This window comes from Balaenoptera ricei, chromosome 6 (assembly GCF_028023285.1).
Source record: "Balaenoptera ricei isolate mBalRic1 chromosome 6, mBalRic1.hap2, whole genome shotgun sequence".
Lineage (NCBI taxonomy): Eukaryota > Metazoa > Chordata > Mammalia > Artiodactyla > Balaenopteridae > Balaenoptera > Balaenoptera ricei.
Window position 1 is genome coordinate 75,305,380 of NC_082644.1, and position 17,197 is coordinate 75,322,576.

The 17,197-nt window shown below is 39.7% G+C and overlaps 2 protein-coding genes across 2 annotated transcripts in view; one reads left to right on the forward strand and one right to left on the reverse strand.

The window, feature by feature from the left end:
* ABHD17B (abhydrolase domain containing 17B, depalmitoylase) overlaps positions 1-2,764 on the reverse strand; it is a 37,367-nt gene extending 34,603 nt beyond the window's left edge. Inside the window, exon 1 of the mRNA XM_059926460.1 lies at positions 2,171-2,764. The gene's annotated coding sequence lies outside the window, so the exon portion shown is untranslated. The remainder of the gene's footprint in view (positions 1-2,170) is intronic.
* Positions 2,765-2,991: 227 nt separating this feature from the next.
* C6H9orf85 (chromosome 6 C9orf85 homolog) overlaps positions 2,992-17,197 on the forward strand; it is a 61,040-nt gene continuing 46,834 nt past the window's right edge. The window contains exon 1 of the mRNA XM_059926462.1: positions 2,992-3,364. Within this exon, the coding sequence (XP_059782445.1) occupies positions 3,263-3,364 (102 nt within the window). The 5' untranslated portion in view covers positions 2,992-3,262. The remainder of the gene's footprint in view (positions 3,365-17,197) is intronic.

The window sequence follows — 17,197 nt, forward strand, 5'->3', positions numbered from 1 at the left end:
GGAAAGATAGGAGTAATTTTTGAGAAGTAAGAGCAAAACCTTGGATATATTAGAAATAAAATCTATCAGTAAACAAACCAACCAAGTCAATCTGTCACTCTATTTTCTTGTCATCACTGATTCTAAAGATATGACACCAAATTATATTTTCTTCTTAACACTGGAGAAATTTTGAGTTTATCACTTCCTAAGTGATGGCATATGGATAGACAGTCTCCCTATTATAACTATGATTCTTTATCGTAATTCTTCACCAAGGAACTGAAATTCATGATACCAAAACAAAATTTCATTAAAAAGTACTCTTATTAACTAAAACAATCAATGTCACATAACCAGAGGAACTGTTGGTTCTCACTGCATAGCGAGCAGATGCACAGTTTATTAGTCCTATATTACAGATGGAGAAACTGACTCAGATGTGGGATAGCTTGCCTGGAGTTGTAGACCAATTCAGTGACAAAACTTGGAACAGACACTAACTGCCTAGTTCTTCTGTGTTCATTAAACTACCAAAAACATTACTTTGCCATAATGCTTTATGGCAATTCTGTTTGTCACAGGAAATAGAAAATTCTTTGTCGATGTCATGCACATTTCAAAATGGGCAAAGATACTCAAGGAAACAAGCCACTCATCAACTACAGTACTGCACAGCAAGTGACAAGATTAAAACTGCCTAGGCCTGCTAAAAATCTAATCCTATCCTTGACAATTAACCTTATTAATTCTACAGCAGGAGAAAAGAGAGGTCAAAATATAGGTGAGGGTGCTATTCATTTCCTCCTGGATCTCAAGTAATATAGCAATTATTGCACAACAGGGACCTTATTTCTTTTATAAGGTGAAACATGGCTATCTCCACTGCTCTTCTTTAAATAAGCCTCCACCCCTACTCCCAACCAAAGAGTTGGGCACCCAAATTAGAACACTGGCAATTATGATAATTATCAAAATACTGGCTCTGACTACATATTAGATAAATCACCCAAATGAGCTTATGCTATAAACATATGAGACAAACTCTTTATAAAGTTCATTTTATTGTAAGTCTTCTTGTTAATGTAAACAGATGAATGCTTTTACAACATGTACCTGACTTTTTACTCAGACTCATTACCTAATGACTAGTAGTTTTAAATGATGCAAGATTTCCAAACTTCTTTTTATTTATTGGAGGCTTAAAAAAAAAACAATGAATTATCTTACGGATCAAGTACTGCATATCACAGAAAAGTTTTAAACATGAATACCTTTTTGTAAGCTAACAGCCAAAATTTAAAGGTCACCCTCCCTGTATTCCGTTATTCATCCTTCTGCTTAACAAATCCACTTCACGCTGACTTAAATCTATGCGTCATTTTAAAAAGTTATATCCTGGCGTTGGCAGAAACCTCCATGGATCAAAGCTCCGAACATTCTTCTTTTTTAAATTTAAACAAGAAGCCAGGGTTAAACTCTCTTCTTTACAAAAGCCCTTCACAACAGTACAATCTAACTTGACAGAACTTTTCGTTTCAGTGTTTAAAAAAATTCCAAAGAAAAACTCTAATTTTTCAACTCAAAAACAATTCCTGATGAGCCTACCCTAGAGTTCGGAAACAAGTAAAGAGTTCAACCATCGAGAGAGAAAACAACCCTACGGCGGCGGACCAGAATACACAAATCACCAAGCACGGTGCAGATTCGAGCTAAAGTCTAGGCTGGCACACACGAGGACATTCAGGAGACAGCCTTCAGGCGTCGCGACTCTCACAATGAGCCAGGGAGCGAAATGTGAACCTGGACCCATCCTTCCGTCCACAGGGAGAATAGCAAAGGAATGAAATGAGGCCCTTCTCTGCAAGGAGGACCCAAGACCTTTCCCAGTCCGTCTGTCCGTCCCTCTCCCGCCCTCAGACTCCCGCAGCCTCACCGACCGCGAAGACTTTCCTATCTCTCCCCTTCACCGAACCAACAGAGAATCTTCTCAAAAACCCAGACGCGATCGGGAGTGGCTTCTCCGCCTTTGCCGGCGCCGAGAGGCATCCCAGTCGCCAACAACAAAGACGCCTCCCGCTCCCCTCCCCCCGCCCGGCCCCGGCTCGTCCCTCCCGCGCTGCTGCTCCGGGCCTAGCGCCCCCTCCCCGAGCCCAGCCGCAGCGCCCCGGCCCCCCGCGGCCCCACGCACCTGCACCTGAGGGCCGCAGCCAAAGCGTCAGGCAGAAAGGGCTGGGAGAGAACCTCTACCGCCGCGCTGTCCTCTACAAGGCGCGATCCGCGCTGCTGCCGCCGCCCGACTCTCCCGGCCTGCGGGCGGGCCCGGCCAAAGAGGGCGGACGAGGGCGGCAGCCCCCGGCGCCGGGACGAGGAAGGACGGCGGCGCCCAAGGGGGCCGGCTCGAGCTCCCGAGTCTCGCCTCGCGCCGGCCCTGCTCCTCCACACGGGTTCGCGTTCTGCTGACTAACGGCCCCGGCGCGAGGCGCTGGAGCGGCCGCCTCCGCCGCCGCCGTCGGCTGCTGTTGGGCCTCACGTCCCGCGCGGCCGTGGTCGCAGCTGCCGCAGCCGCCGCCACCTCCCTTTCTGGCACTGCAGACACCACCCAGACCCAGCCAGGTCTTTCTTCTCTTTAATCCTCCTTTCTTTGCTCCCCTTCGGCCTGCCGGCAGCAGGGTTCACTCTCGTGGCGGGAAGGAGGCTGGAAGGGAACCCAGGGGCTAGCAGAGAGCTCACTAAGCTAGGAGTTGGTCACTAACTGAAGGAAAGTGCTAAGGCTGACCCGGACTCCAGCCTGCAAGCGGGCCGGGGGTTGGATACAGTCCAGTTTAGCCCGACTTGCACCAATCACAAGCCGCCCAGAGGAGTAGGGCGCCGGGAGAGGCCGAGCTGAGTCGGCAGGAGGCGGGGATTGCGGAAAAGAAGAGCCAATAGGAGCAAAGTTTTCCCGCCCCTTCACTTGGGCGGACTGCCACATTCGGACCAATGGGGGAATTCTCGCTTCGAAGAAACTGGGATTTTTCGCCGGGTTTGAGAAAGAGGCTTCGCGGATGGGGAGGGATAGAGACTGGGCTGAGTAAAAGACCTTTGCTGGAGCTGAAGGGCCGAAAGGTGTCCTTTGACCCCCGCGAGGAGTCACGTGGGCTGCCGGGGGCGGGGGCAGAAATGCTGGTTAAGTTCCTTCCGGGTCGGAGGTGGAAACGTGAACTCCGTGGAGATAGTTCCTGGTATACTAGTCTTGGGTGCATCTTCCTTGTCCCAGCGCGAGGTGGTTGTGGTTTCGGCGATGAGCTCCCAGAAAGGGAACGTGGCTCGTTCCAGGCCTCAGAGGCACCAGAATACGTTTAGCTTCAAAAATGACAAGTTTGATAAGAGTGTTCAGACCAAGGTAGGAACCTGCCTATTGCACTAAATCTGACCCCAGGGAGGAATGGTTCAGTGGAGGGGAAAGAAGGAAGTAAGAGGAGTTGGCCAGGGCAAATGTGGACCGCAGCCCAGAGTTAGTTTTGGCTGCAGTGTAGCCCTTTCTTTGACCTGGATGTGTTGTCTCCTCGTAAATATATTTGGCGGTCAACATTTGACTAATTGTACTGAATGAACGGGACCCTCATCAAACCTAAAATGCAAAGGGAAAATTGAATCGTTGAACGCTCCCATCTGGATTACATATTTGCAGTAGGAAAACGAGGATTATGACGCTAGTGTCTTCTTCAAATGTTGCACCAGGTTTATGCAGTCACTTTCTTTTTGGAAAATCCCAGGCCCATAGGTTTGTAGGGAGAATGTGAAAGCTCTTAAGCCCTCTTAGCCCCAGTGTCCACACCAACATAATTTCTCTCTCGTTTGTAAGATTGTTTTGAGAATCAAATTATTTGATGAATGCAAAACTGCTTGTTTTGCTGTTTATATTTCTTTAGCAGATTTCTTTAAGCTGGAAGGAAATTCAGACTGTATAGATAGCCAGAGGTCTTGGGTTGTATACAGCTACTAATTTGCTGTTAGGTATTTCCCCCTCCTCACTTAGCTGTATGGAGGGGAGATAATTGAAGACAAGAGCAGCTTGGGGGCAGCCGCCATCACATCAGATAAACCTGACGTTAACATAAACTGGAGCTCAAATTTGCTAGGTGTGTGGCTTAAGCAAGTTATTAAATATTTAATTTCTCTGAGTCTTACTTTGGTCTTAAATGAGAAACCCGCCTGTATTGTTGAGAGGTTAAAGTAAAGTAAATGATATATATAAATGATCTGGATCGTTAGTGTCCAACAAGTGATAAATTTCCCAACATTGGCTACGCAAGCAAAGTAACTTTTTTTTTTTTTGGCTGCGTTGGGTCTTTGTTGCTAAGTGCCGGGTTTCTCTAGTTGCAGCGAGCGGGGCTACTTTTCGTAGCGGTGTGCGGCTTCTTATTGCGGAGCACGGGCTGTAGGCGCATGGGCTTCAGTAGTTGCAGCCCGTGGGCTCAGTACTTGTGGCTTGCGGGCTCTAGAGCGCAGGCTCAGTAGTTGTGGCGCATGGGCTTAGTTGCTCCGCGACATGTGGGATCTTCCAGGACTGACGATCGAACCCGTGTCCCCTGCATTGGCAGGCAGATTCTGAACCACTGCATCACCAGGGAAGTCCCAAAGTGACAGTTCATGGTAACCAGTGACTTCCTTTTTCTTTCCTCTTTCTGTCTTCACTATACAGATATTTAATGAGCATCTTTCTTGTACAAGGTCCTATGTGCATGTGTATACAGTGTTCAAAAGAGTTGATTCTGCCTTCAAGGAACTTATGGTTTTCTGGGTCATGGGACAATAAGCACAGAGATATATAATTATAAATTATGATGAAGGGAAGCACAGTTGAGTAAAGAAGAATAAGGAGGGATATTTTCAGTTGGGTGCTCAGAGGACCTCTCCTTTCCCTTAGTTAGGTTCAGATTCAGAAGGAAAACCTGGAACGACATTTGGGAAGACTTTCCCAAGTTTGTGCCTGTCATCAATAGGTAAACCAGAGTAAAAAAGCTGTGCTATTCCAAATAGATGTCTTATCTTGCCCTGTATTCTTACTCTAAGTTTTTTCACAAGCATTTACTTCTGATTGTTTTTCATCAGGTGTAAACAGCAGTTTTAATAAGTATTTAGCTACAGTGTCTCTTACTGTGCTTCTTGTCCTTGTAAGTACAGGACTTCTTGAACTTGTACTTCTTGTTCTAGTACTTCGTCCTAGGCTTCTTGTACTTTTCATCGGGCATTTTCTGGTGTTATCTAACAACCATGTCATTATGGTCTTAAATGTTTTCATGAGTCTCAAGTTCAGTCACTAAGTTTCATTTTGTTTATCACTTTTATCATTAATTCCTTTGTCTCTTTAAATCGTGAGGAAGTCTCATTCGTCCATTGGTAGAACCACCAGGTGCTTTGTTATTGGAGGTTCTAACAAAAACAGCAAGAAATATTTTACTGAGGAAGATCATTAGGTTGATTGTTCATCTATCTAATGGAGGACTAATAATTGGCTGCATTCATGGCAGATTCTTGAACCAGCTATGTGTAGCTGTCTAAAGCCAAGATTTTGTCAGAAGCATCTGACCCTGTCTTCGTTCCTGCGCTTTATACCAGAAAGCTGTTTGAGTCAGCAACATCTAATAAAGGAGTGGTAAGATGTGCATGATTCTCTGTAACTCTCCTTGAAGGACTGTAGTAACAATTGACTACTTGTACCTCATTATTTTGTCGTAGTCTTGCATGACAGTTCTCCTTCTCCTCGTCTGCCAAGCAATTTGCCAGTACTGAAATTAGAAGTTGGATAATGACAGCTGTTTTATTGGAAAGTTTATCTAAGTAAAGCACCCGCTCCCAAAAAGACACAGGTGATAACTGTCTTCATATACTTGAATATATTCCAGAAGAGGAGAGAAGCTTCGCATTCCAAATGGCCAAACTTGAACCAACGGGTCAAAGTAAAAGAGATAGGTTTCAGATCAGTATAAGGGAATTGTCTAATGGTGAGGAGCATGCACTAGAATTTTGTAACCTCCCCGTCACTGGGGTTATTAAAAGAAGCCTCTATGGCCATTGGCCTGCAGTGCCCTCTCATGACTTGCAGAGGTGAGGTGGAGATGGGAGTAGGTTTAAATCTCTTCTAGTCATTTGGTACTAAAATATTGATTGTTATCAATATCAGGCTTGTGTCCCTTATTGGAAAGGCAATAATGTGTAGTGGAAGGAACCCTGGACCAAGAAAAAAGAGCCACATTTTAGCCCCAGTTCTGTTGTTTATTTTGCTTTGTGGTGTTAGTTTACATATAGCTTTTAATCTATACGACAGGGTTAATACTATCTTTTGTCTTACCTTCCTCTCACAATTGCTATGGAGATCATTACAAAAATATTTTTAAGAAATAGTGATACGAATAGAACTAAGCATAAAGCATATGATAATTTATGTGGACTTGCAGTTGCTCAAAGCTTAAAAAATTAATTAGAAAAGAAATGCATGTTTGTTGAAGAATATTGAAACAACAGAGAAATGTATAAAGTGTAAAAGTGAAAGTACCTTTTTCCAGGCCTGTTCCTCTTCAGATGTAGTCACTGTTAACAGTTAGCTGTGTATGTTTTTAGACATCTAAGCACAATATAGTACATATGAAATAAAATGCATTTCTCCTTTCTCATTTAGAAAAGTATGTCAGAACGTAGAGATTAAGCTCATTCTTTTTAATGGCTGTATAATATTCTATAATATATATGTAGAGTAGCTTATTTAATTACTTTCCTATTAATAAACATTTGAGTTGTTTTCAATTTTTCACTATGACAAATAAAGTTGCAGTAAATTCTTGTATTTGCATATTTGTTCCACATCAGTTATTTGGTACCAAACATTGTGGTAGATACTAGGGGTATAAGGTTGAGCATAATATACAGCCGTGCCTTTAATTGAAGCTTATAGTTTAGTGGGCAAGGTGACAGGCATTAATCAAATAATCTTTTGAGTATGTTAATACAAATGGCGGTAAGAGCTAGGAGGAAAAGTCTAAGGGAACCTTGAGAGTATCTAGCAGGAAGTCTTGATTAAGTTTGGAGGGTTTAAGAAGGCTTCCCTGAGGTCTGAAGGATGGATAGCATTTAACTAAATGAAATGGGAAGAGCATATATTATCTTCTTAAGGATGCTGTTTGTTTCATATGTGTAGTCAGCATTGTTTTTACTAGCATGTCTGAAAGTGTTAGAGCCCCAGGATCACATGATTTTGTTAGGGCAGAAGTCAATTTCGTGGTCAATACTAGATCTCACTTTTAGGGGGGGTCATAGTGTACATTAGCATGAAACACTTAGATGTTTTGCAGTCTTAAAAAAAAATTATTTAGCCAAAACTTCCCTGGCTGTGGACTTTGGTTTACATAATACCAGTTGAATGTGAATTAATTTTGGGGGGAACGAACACACTCATTTTGGGAAACTCTTGTTACTACCTTGAAATGGAAAAGGAAAAGGAAAATCTGAGGCTATACTCTCTAAATAGTTTTGGAAATAAAGTTTTGTTAATAATAGCTAATGCTATGTACTTAAGTGTGTTAGCATCTGTGAATATTTGGTATGTATTATCTAATTTGATCTTCAAAAATAACCCTAAGACAGGTGCTACAGTTATCCCATTTTGCATCTTGGGAAATTAGGACTCAGAGGTGAATGGTGTGCCCAAAGTTACATTAATAGCATGTGGCTATCCATTGATTAGGTGTAGTCTGTGCTGGGAGACCTTAAAGAACGGGTAAATCAAAAGTCCCTTTTTGTGTCTGTATGTTGGTTGTTGTTTTTGAATACTGTGTTTTTGTCTATAATAGAAGCAATGTGACACCGGATTAGGGTTGGAACAGAGATGAGCTTTATTGCCACTACCCCTAAACACTACCTGTTTGAAATGTTCCATGGAAAGAGTCTCTTCTCATAAAGTGTGGCCCCCTGGAGTGTCACATATCACAGATATGGGCTGGTTGGAGCGGGTCCCATCTAATCAGCCAGGGCTCTGGAGCAGGGGTGGGGCTCCTCTCACTCACTTTGTGTGAAAGCAGATGCTAATTCCTTCAAGACCCTCAGCTCCTGGTTTAGGCAGAAAGCTGTCTTAAGTTTAAGGTGATGTGATTACATTTATACAGCAGAACAGGATTCTGTGTTTACAAGCACCTTTATTCACAATAGCCAAAAAAACAAAACAAAAAACAAACAAAAAACCCCACAAATATACTTCAACAAGAGAATAGATCAACAGATTGTGTCAATCATATAATGAAATACTACTCTGCTATTAAAAAAAAAGCTACTGATACATGGAAGCATGTAGGTAAATCTCAAAAACATTGTGTGGGAGGAAAGAAGTCAGGTGTTTCTCACATCTATAGAAATCTGAACAGTAGTTGCCTTGGGTTGTGGGGGAATTGACTGGAAGGGGTTCAGGACAACTTTCTGGAGTGACGGAAACATGAAGATCACAGGCATTTATTGAAACTCATTGAATTGAGAATTTAAGGTCTGTGCATGACACTGATATAAATTTTACCTCAATTATAAACAGATATGACAGCCATGACTGATTAACTACTCAGATGTCATGATGTTCTGTTTTTGTTGTTTGCTTTTTGTTTGGGGAAGTTGTAGAAATACTACCTATTATCAGTATGTTTTTAAAAGAAAACTATTTTTTTAACTTCTCCAGAAAGAAAACAAATGACAGGTTGACATTCTGTCATATTGAATATGTTAGCTAACCACAAGTCAAATTAATTCTAATAGTTGTCTTCTAATATTTTCCCATTTTGTAAGCTTTTATCTACAAACTCCAGTCATGACCCTTAAGTTAAATATTGTCTCTCTGTAAGAGGAATACAGATGATCGTTACAAAATGGATCTTGGGAACTCCTTGGTGGTCCAGTGGTTAGGACTCTGTGCTTTCACTGCTGAGGGCCTGGGTTCGATCCCTGGTTAGGGAACTAAGATCCCACAAGCCATGTGGCGTGGCAAAAAATAAAAAACAAACAAAAAACAAAAACAAAATGGATCTTGTTCATAAGATTACTGAGCCTGGATCTTATTTTTCTTAGATTGACTCCAGGATAGAGTCATAATAATTTAGTTTGCCACGATGCCTGACACTGTAAGATGAATGAATAAAACCTTGCTATGGAAAAGAGTACTATTGGTAAGGGTCATTTTGTTCAGGTAGCTTGGAATCAAGTCATATGGGATCTTTGTCCTATCTCCTCTAGCCCAAAGATGTTGTTATTTAGGAAATGGTCTCAGATTGGTTTAGGTAATCTCTGAGGTGAGTGATTTTGGTATGAGTGATGAAGTGCCAGTCATGGGAATAAGTGTTATTTCTTAATCAATGGGTTTCAACAATTAAGGTTTAAATGAGTGAGTAGCCATTAAACAAATCTGCAGCTGGGCAGGAATAGATTCCACTGTAGTTTCAAGGTAACCATCTTTGGCACTCTGGAGATCACCTGGGACTCCCTTTGATCTTTTTTTCCAGATTGGGAAGTGCTCTTTGATATATTTCACCAAGGCTGTCTATTACATGGATTGAAATTAAATGTATCCTACCCCCAATTGACTTCTTATTAAATTCAACATACTTTTTCAATTGACAAGGTGATTTAATCTATGGTGTGCTGGGCATTATGATACATAAGAGTATTGTAGTAAATAAAAGTCATTGTGCTAGTGAACATTCACTATTTTGAATGTTTTGAAGTATTGTATTCCCTATCTTTTACACAAAATACTCTCATCCATGTTTTGGGATATTTCATATACCTACAGTCCCAAGGTGCTTCCACTTGAAGCCAATAAATTGATTTTGCATGTTTCTTATTTTTGATGCCTGCTACAATTGTTTTTTTCTACATCAACCATATGTTGTAGACATTTCATTTTATGTACAATGAATGGCAACTGAAATTAACTTGTCTTGATTTGGTCTATGTGTTAAGGAATAGTACCATACTCACTGTTGGATTATAAAATTTTATAATTACATTGTCAACACTTGTTTCTACATAAAGTTAAATACTACCCTGTTAGAAATATTCTCAGAATTCTTCATCTAGGTAAATTAGTTCACCTGAGAGAGAGAAAGTCGGAATGTATATTAACTCTTCCCCAAATGGGTCATTTTCCGTTTGGAGAAACACTGTGTAGTACGGAGTGGCGCAGTTGGACAAAGAACCTCAGGGATGACAGTTACAGGCTGTTGCGGCATTTGTTATTTTAAGCTATAGGACTCTCCACACCTGCACAAGTGTTATTGTGCGGTCACAGGCAGGTGTACAGAGAATCGTGTTTGTCCTCAGAGCAACCCTGCTGCCAGCTCACTCCAGCCTAATTGTTATTGGTCTTTTTCTCACCATGGACTTTTGTGAAAGGAAGAAATGAAATGAGAAAGGGGATAAACGGATAGCTAACATGCCTAAGATTCCTTTCTGAGATTTTCCTTATCACTCCAGGCCAAATAGCACTTAAATATACTGAATGAATTAAATAAACGTTCCTCTTCTGAACTTGTCTATGTATGCAAGGCCCTCGACATGAAGGTAATTATCATTAGGATTCTTTAGTTGCTAACTTAAGCAAAAAGGGAATTTATTGGAAAGATACTGAACTGCTCTTATGAAGCTTAGAAAAGGTGTTTGTTAATTTGTTTTGGTTGCTTTTTTAGTGTCCAAGATTCCCAAGTTGGCCATTTTTGCTGGGAAATTTTATACTCATTTGGCTTTGTGTAGATCCTAGCTTGATACAGTCCTTGAACTTTTCAATGCCCCCTCCCCTAACCCTTCCAATTTGCCTCCTGGAACTGATAGTTTACTATCATCAAACAGAGACATAGTGTTGAAAATAAAATTTCGTTCACTTTCTTGCCCTAACTGACTATTCCTGGGAACTCTGTTTCCCTATAGTCTTTAAGTAATGACGTTTTTTCACCCCACATCTTCAACCCCTCATTTAGAACCCTTTCTCCCATTTGTTGCTTCAGTCTATTTTTTCCTTGCTCAGAACCCCAGCTCTTCTGAAATGCATGCCATCAGACTATTATCCCCGCCAGATCCATCCTTACCTCCTCGTTAGTACCTGGCTCACTGCTTTTCCACAGTTTTCCTGTCATTAGACTTAGTGATTGCTACAGCCACATGGATAATCAAACATATGACCTCACAGCTTTTAGAACCCCCCACCTCAGAAATCTACTCCCATGGTCAAATGTTAAACCTCATTGCTGGTAACTGCTCCTCTTATAAACTTAAAACAAACAAACAAAAAGAACAACAAAAAAACCCACTGTCTACTTACCTGATTTCCTTATTCCTCAAATAATTTTTTTTTAACTCTACTGGGTGCTCATGTGCATTAACTTTTCCACTTTTCACTGCACCTCATTCATGTCCTTTTTTCCCTCATCTAGCTTGGAGACCATGTTCTATCAGTACAACTGCTCTTTTTCATGTACTTCAAATCCCTTATCCTTCTTTCCTTCTGTGGTACTTGCCTGGCAGAATCCTAACCTTGCTTAGATCCAGCTTTCTATCCACCATCATATCTACCAAACTACCTGCATCTGTACCCCTACACTCTCCTTCCTGTTACAATGGATGAACTGCCTGTCTCTGCCTAAGACTGGTCCCTTTCCTTGCACCCTAGAGCTCATTTCTTCTTGCCTACCTTAGGACTTAAAGGCTTAAGACTTCTCAATTGTCCATGTTCTGTTGCATCATCAGTCTTTCCATCTGTAGTGGGTTATTTCAATTAAAAAAAAAAAAATCCTCCTTAGATAGAACCCATGTTCTTTTCTGGCCCCACCCCATTTCTTCCTTCTTCTTTATAGACAAGCTCCTGGATCTCCATTTCTTTACCTCCCATTTTGTTCTATCCCTATTTAAATAATTTTTGTACATAACATTCCACTAAAACCACCCTCGTCAAGGTCATCGATCTCTGTGTTGCCAAATCTTTGTTAATGCTCAGTACTCATCTCACTCAATTGATCAGCAGCATTTGCCTCTCCAGCACTCTTTTTTTTTTTTTAAAGCAGCTTCTTTGCACTGTTTTTTTTTTTAAAGTTAATTTATTTGTTTATTTTTGGCTATGTTGGGTCTTCGTTTCTGTGCGAGTGCTTTCTCTAGTTGCGGCAAGTGGGGGCCACTCTTCATCGCGGTGCGCGGGCCTCTCACTATCGCGGCCTCTCTTGTTGGGAGCATAGGCTCCAGACGCGCAGGCTCAGTAGTTGTGGCTCACGGGCTTAGTCGCTCCGCGGCATGTGGGATCTTCCCAGACCAGGGCTCGAACCCGTGTCCCCTGCATTGGCAGGCAGATTCTCAACCACTGCGCCACCAGGGAAGCCCTCCAGCACTCTTCTTGAAATAATTTTTTTCATTCAGCTCAGTCCATGAGTTTAAATACCATCTTTATGCTGATACCTTCCAGATCTGGAACTCCAGGCCAACCTCTCTCCTAAGCTGCAAAGTTGTATATTTAACTGCCTACTTGACCTCTATTCTTAAATATCAAAAAGGTTTCTTAAGCTTAACATGGCAAAGAAAGAACTCTTAATTTTTCTCTTTCAAACCTTTTCCTCCTCCTGTGCTTCCCAACTCTGTAAACAACTCCACTATTTACCCAGTTCGTCAAACCAAAATGTAAGAATTACCCTTGATTCTTGGCCTTCTCTCACATTCTGTGTTTCTGTTTGTCAGCAAGACTGTCAACTGTTAAATTATCTTAATTTTCATAACTTTCACATTATTTTGGTAATCGGCTTTTGGTTAGAAGACTATGGTTGACTGAGACCTTTTTACCAAGAAGGATAGTCGAATAGATTGATCTCAAACTGTGAATTAGAATTCCAATACTGTCAATTTAGGCCATCATTCCTATACGTAGATGTGGTCTGTTTTGTTTTGGTTTTGATCTGATAACTTTGAAGAATAAAAATATTTTGAAGTGCATGCATTGGGTAGGAAAAATTTTTTTTGTCAATTTTTGTCAGATTTCAGATTTGGATTTTTGGCCACAGATATCAAGCTCTTATTCAAGACAGTAGCAGCATGGTGTGGTAGAAAGACATTGATCTTGGAGTCAAAAGATTTAGGTCAAATTCCCTAGTATGTACTGGCTCTGTGATCTTGGATAAATTTCTTAACTAGTCAAGATCTTAGTGGGTTTAGCTATATTGTGAAAGTTAAGTAAGATTTATGAAAATGCTCACATGGTACTTGGCAGTGTTAAGTATTCTGTAAATGCCAGTCCATTCCTTCATCTTACTAAGATGTTCATCATGCTCACATGCTACACCCTCAGTAATGCCCTTCCTGGTTAATCCCACTGGAATGTCTCACTCCGTCCCTGTGGCATTTATTGCCCTCACCACACATATAGTGCATGTCTTATTAGTTATTAATATATATGTCTTGGCTTCTTTCTCTTTCTCTTACATGTACATACACAAATGCCGTCTACCTCTGATGGGAGGGGCTCAAGCATTTTTTTTTAACTACTCATGGTGTACTCTGTAATATGTCGCAGCAGTTCAGTGCTCTGGAATGAAGGAATGGAAATCAAGTAGTTCTTATTGACATTGTACAGTTGATTGTTGGTCTTTGTTAATTCATCTGTCTTTATTGACATAACATCTGTCATATTGTTATGTAGCAAGCATTTGCAAAAGATGAGTATGATATGAATCCTTCATTCAGGAATCAGACTAGTAACTACTCTAAAAAGTGAAAAAAGGTAAATATGGAGCTTTTCATTTATTAAACTTTTGTTGAAGTATAACATACAACATATAGAAAGTGCAAAAATCATAATAAAGTTCAATGAATTTTCACAAACTGAACCCAGTCAGCTCAGATCAAGAGAATGTCACTGACCTCTCCTATTCACTACCACTCTCTCCTCTAATAACCATTATCTTGATGAATATGAAGTATTTTTAAATAACCTTAAAGTCACGGCTTTTGGAGTCAAAGGAGAGGGAGTTATAGGTGCCTGGATGACCAGCCTTTCTTTACAGAAATAGTATTAGTGGATGTAGACAAGCATCCTGATGGATCATCTTAACTGCTTAAATGTACAACACGACTTGATATAACCCTTGTTTGGGATGAAAGAAATTGGTGTGATTTGATTTTCCAAGTGATTGATTTGGTCCCTGTAGGATTTTTGACTTCTAAAACTATCAAGAGTAAATTTGAACTTTCCTTTAGCTTTGGAGTTGATTATTTCAACCTCAATCCTAAATGTCTTCCAATTTATCTACTTATGAGGTTGAATTACATTTTTAGAACTTTATGGTGCATATTTTCTTAGATATTTTATCAAGTTCATTTCTAATTGGAATAGATTTATATTCTAAAGTTAATGTAATTATTCAAATTGTCCTTACGGAACGGAGTTATATGACACATTTTCTTTTTTCTTTGTTTTTGCTTTGGCAGAGTTATATGTTATTAACAAGGAAGTATTTCTTCTTGTAGATGATAGAACTATATACATGTATAATAATTTTCAGTGATGGCCCATCAGCATTAGAATTCTGTTGTAGCTTTATATTAATTGCACCTGGTTTTGAAGGCCATTTACAACATGAATATGAAACACCAAGCTAAACTAAGGATTATTTTAAATGCTTTGTTGTCCTGTAAAGATTTATATATAATTAAATGCTCAGCCCTGTCTTACCAGGTGGCTGACCTGTTTGTTTTGAAATTACTCATGTCCCTGAAGTCATCAAACTGAGTAATATACTTGACATCATAGTATATACTTGTATTTGTGAATGTTCTAGATACCATCATTAGCCTTTATCACAAGACATTATAGTAATATGATATCATGTTTCCTGTAAATGTGAATGCTTGTAGGACATCATGCTAGATCTAATTTTTAATAAAGTTAGAATAGTCATATGGGATAAGTTGTCATTTATCATCCATATGAAAGAATATTATGGTTACTTTTACACATGTGATGCTGTTGCTCTAATTTAAACTCCTTATTGAACCATGGATGGTTCTTTAACCCTCATATGATGATTTCGTTGGCTGTTCCCTAGTATATTTAAATAAAAAACCTGGTTTATCTTGGTAGTTAACTCTCATCTTAGGGATTCTCTAGAGACGCCTTTATTAATGCCTTCTTTTTGCTACCCAGTAAGAAAAAATCAGTCAAATTTTACTAAGTCTTCTTCTTCTTCTTCTTTTTTTTAAATCATTTCCTACAATTATTATTATTATTATTTAATATAAATTTATTTATTTATTTATTTGTTTATTTATGGCTGTGTTGGGTCTTCATTGCTGCACGCAAGCTTTCTCTGGTTGCAGTGAGCAGGGGCTAATCTTCATTGCAGTGCGCGGGCATCTCATCGCGTTGGCTTCTATTGTTTCGGAGCACGGGCTCTAGGCGCGCGGGCTTCAATAGTTGCGGCACGCCGGCTCAGTAGAGTTTTTGAATCTGCAAGGCTACCAGTCAGCCTTGAATCTCCGGTGACTCCCCCACCCCTCAATCCAAATCCTTCCAAAAGCCCAGTTTGAAGAAGCTAACAGTTAATCTATTGTTTTAAACACTATTTTAACTCTTAACAATACTATTGCTTACTATTCAGATTTCCTTCATGCCCATTCCTTTTGTCTCAACTAGATGTGAAGCCCTGTGAGGAGAGAACTGTGTATTGTAAATCTTCTGAATCCCTGCGATGCCTAGCATAGTACTGAGTACACAGTAGCTTGTACTTTTTTCGAATTGTTCCTGTAGACAGCAGAGAGATGGTCATGGTACATGCTGTACTTACTTCTAACCTGTGATACATTTTATAATTTGACTGTTGGAAGGAGTCCTAAACTTGGAGTCAGGGCGAAGCAGGAGTAGACTCTTCAGATTCCTTCCTATATGGCTACTGAGTCACTCTCTGTAACCATGGGTAAGTTATATCAACTCTCTACAAATTAGAATAACAATAAATAACAATACTACTTTCTTCCTTCCACACAGGGCTGATGTGAGAATAAAATAAGAACTATAGGACAACTTCAGATTTTTAAAAAACTATGGAAATAAATTGTAGTAGTGTTTTGTTATAGGTGATTTGCATCCTTCATTTCAGAACACATCTTAATTTTATCCCTTAGTTTTTTTATATTCTTTTTTTTTTTTTTAGTTTTTTTATATTCTTGTCATCAAAAACATCTTTCTTTTTTAAGAATGAGAAAATGCTCTCAACTGAAGTTAGGTTAAGTCACATGTGAATACTGCGCTCTAGACTAAACGAATCATGGCACAAACCTAATTTTTTGTGACTTGACTCCTCAATCAATTGTCAGCATATACAGGTTATTCTTATGATATATTAATGTGACCAGAACAAGGCAACTATCTTTGAAGAAATTAACTAGCTTCAGTATGGCAGTTGTCCTTGTATACCTGTACCCAAGTAAATGACATACAATGCTGATTTATTTTAAAAGATAAAATCATTTGGTTTGTGGGCATTGCCAATTATTATGCTTGGAAGAGTTAAATCCAGAAATTCCTAAAATATGCTATTAGAAGGAAATGAATGTCATTGTTCTTTTTTGTTTAATACATGCTAAACAATGGTTGGTCAGTAGTTTGCCTCTTTTAAGATCACTAACTTGGGGCATACCATACTGGTTGGACAAGATCTCAAATTGTGACTAACTTTTAATGAGTGCTTATAAAAACACATGTGTTGCCTCATGACACTACACAATTGCTGCTTGAGTAGGGCTTTTTGCATTCCAATTGGATTGTACATAGTTGGCCCATGTAGCTCACTACTTAGTTTACACTTTATTTTTTAGGTCTCAGTGTGTTGAAAATCTGTGAAGAACATGGTAGAAAAGTAAATCATCCTCTTTTAGAACATTGCTTAGCAAAGGTAATATTTTCGTTCTTAAATGAATTTTTCTAACTTTTGAATTTTGTTTTGTGCCTTTTAAGCAAATAACATATAATACTGCAAGGTTACCCTAGGAACAAGCCAGCAGGTCTGGCCCTATTTGCAAAACAATATACCAGTGTTAGAATTTGAGTCAAAACATAGGACAAAAACATAGACAAAATTTTACTCTGCAAAATTTTGTGCTTTTCTTTTTTTCTTTTTTCCTTTACTATTTAGAAAACCTTGAAAGCTGTAGGGGAACACTTTCTACTTGTAAC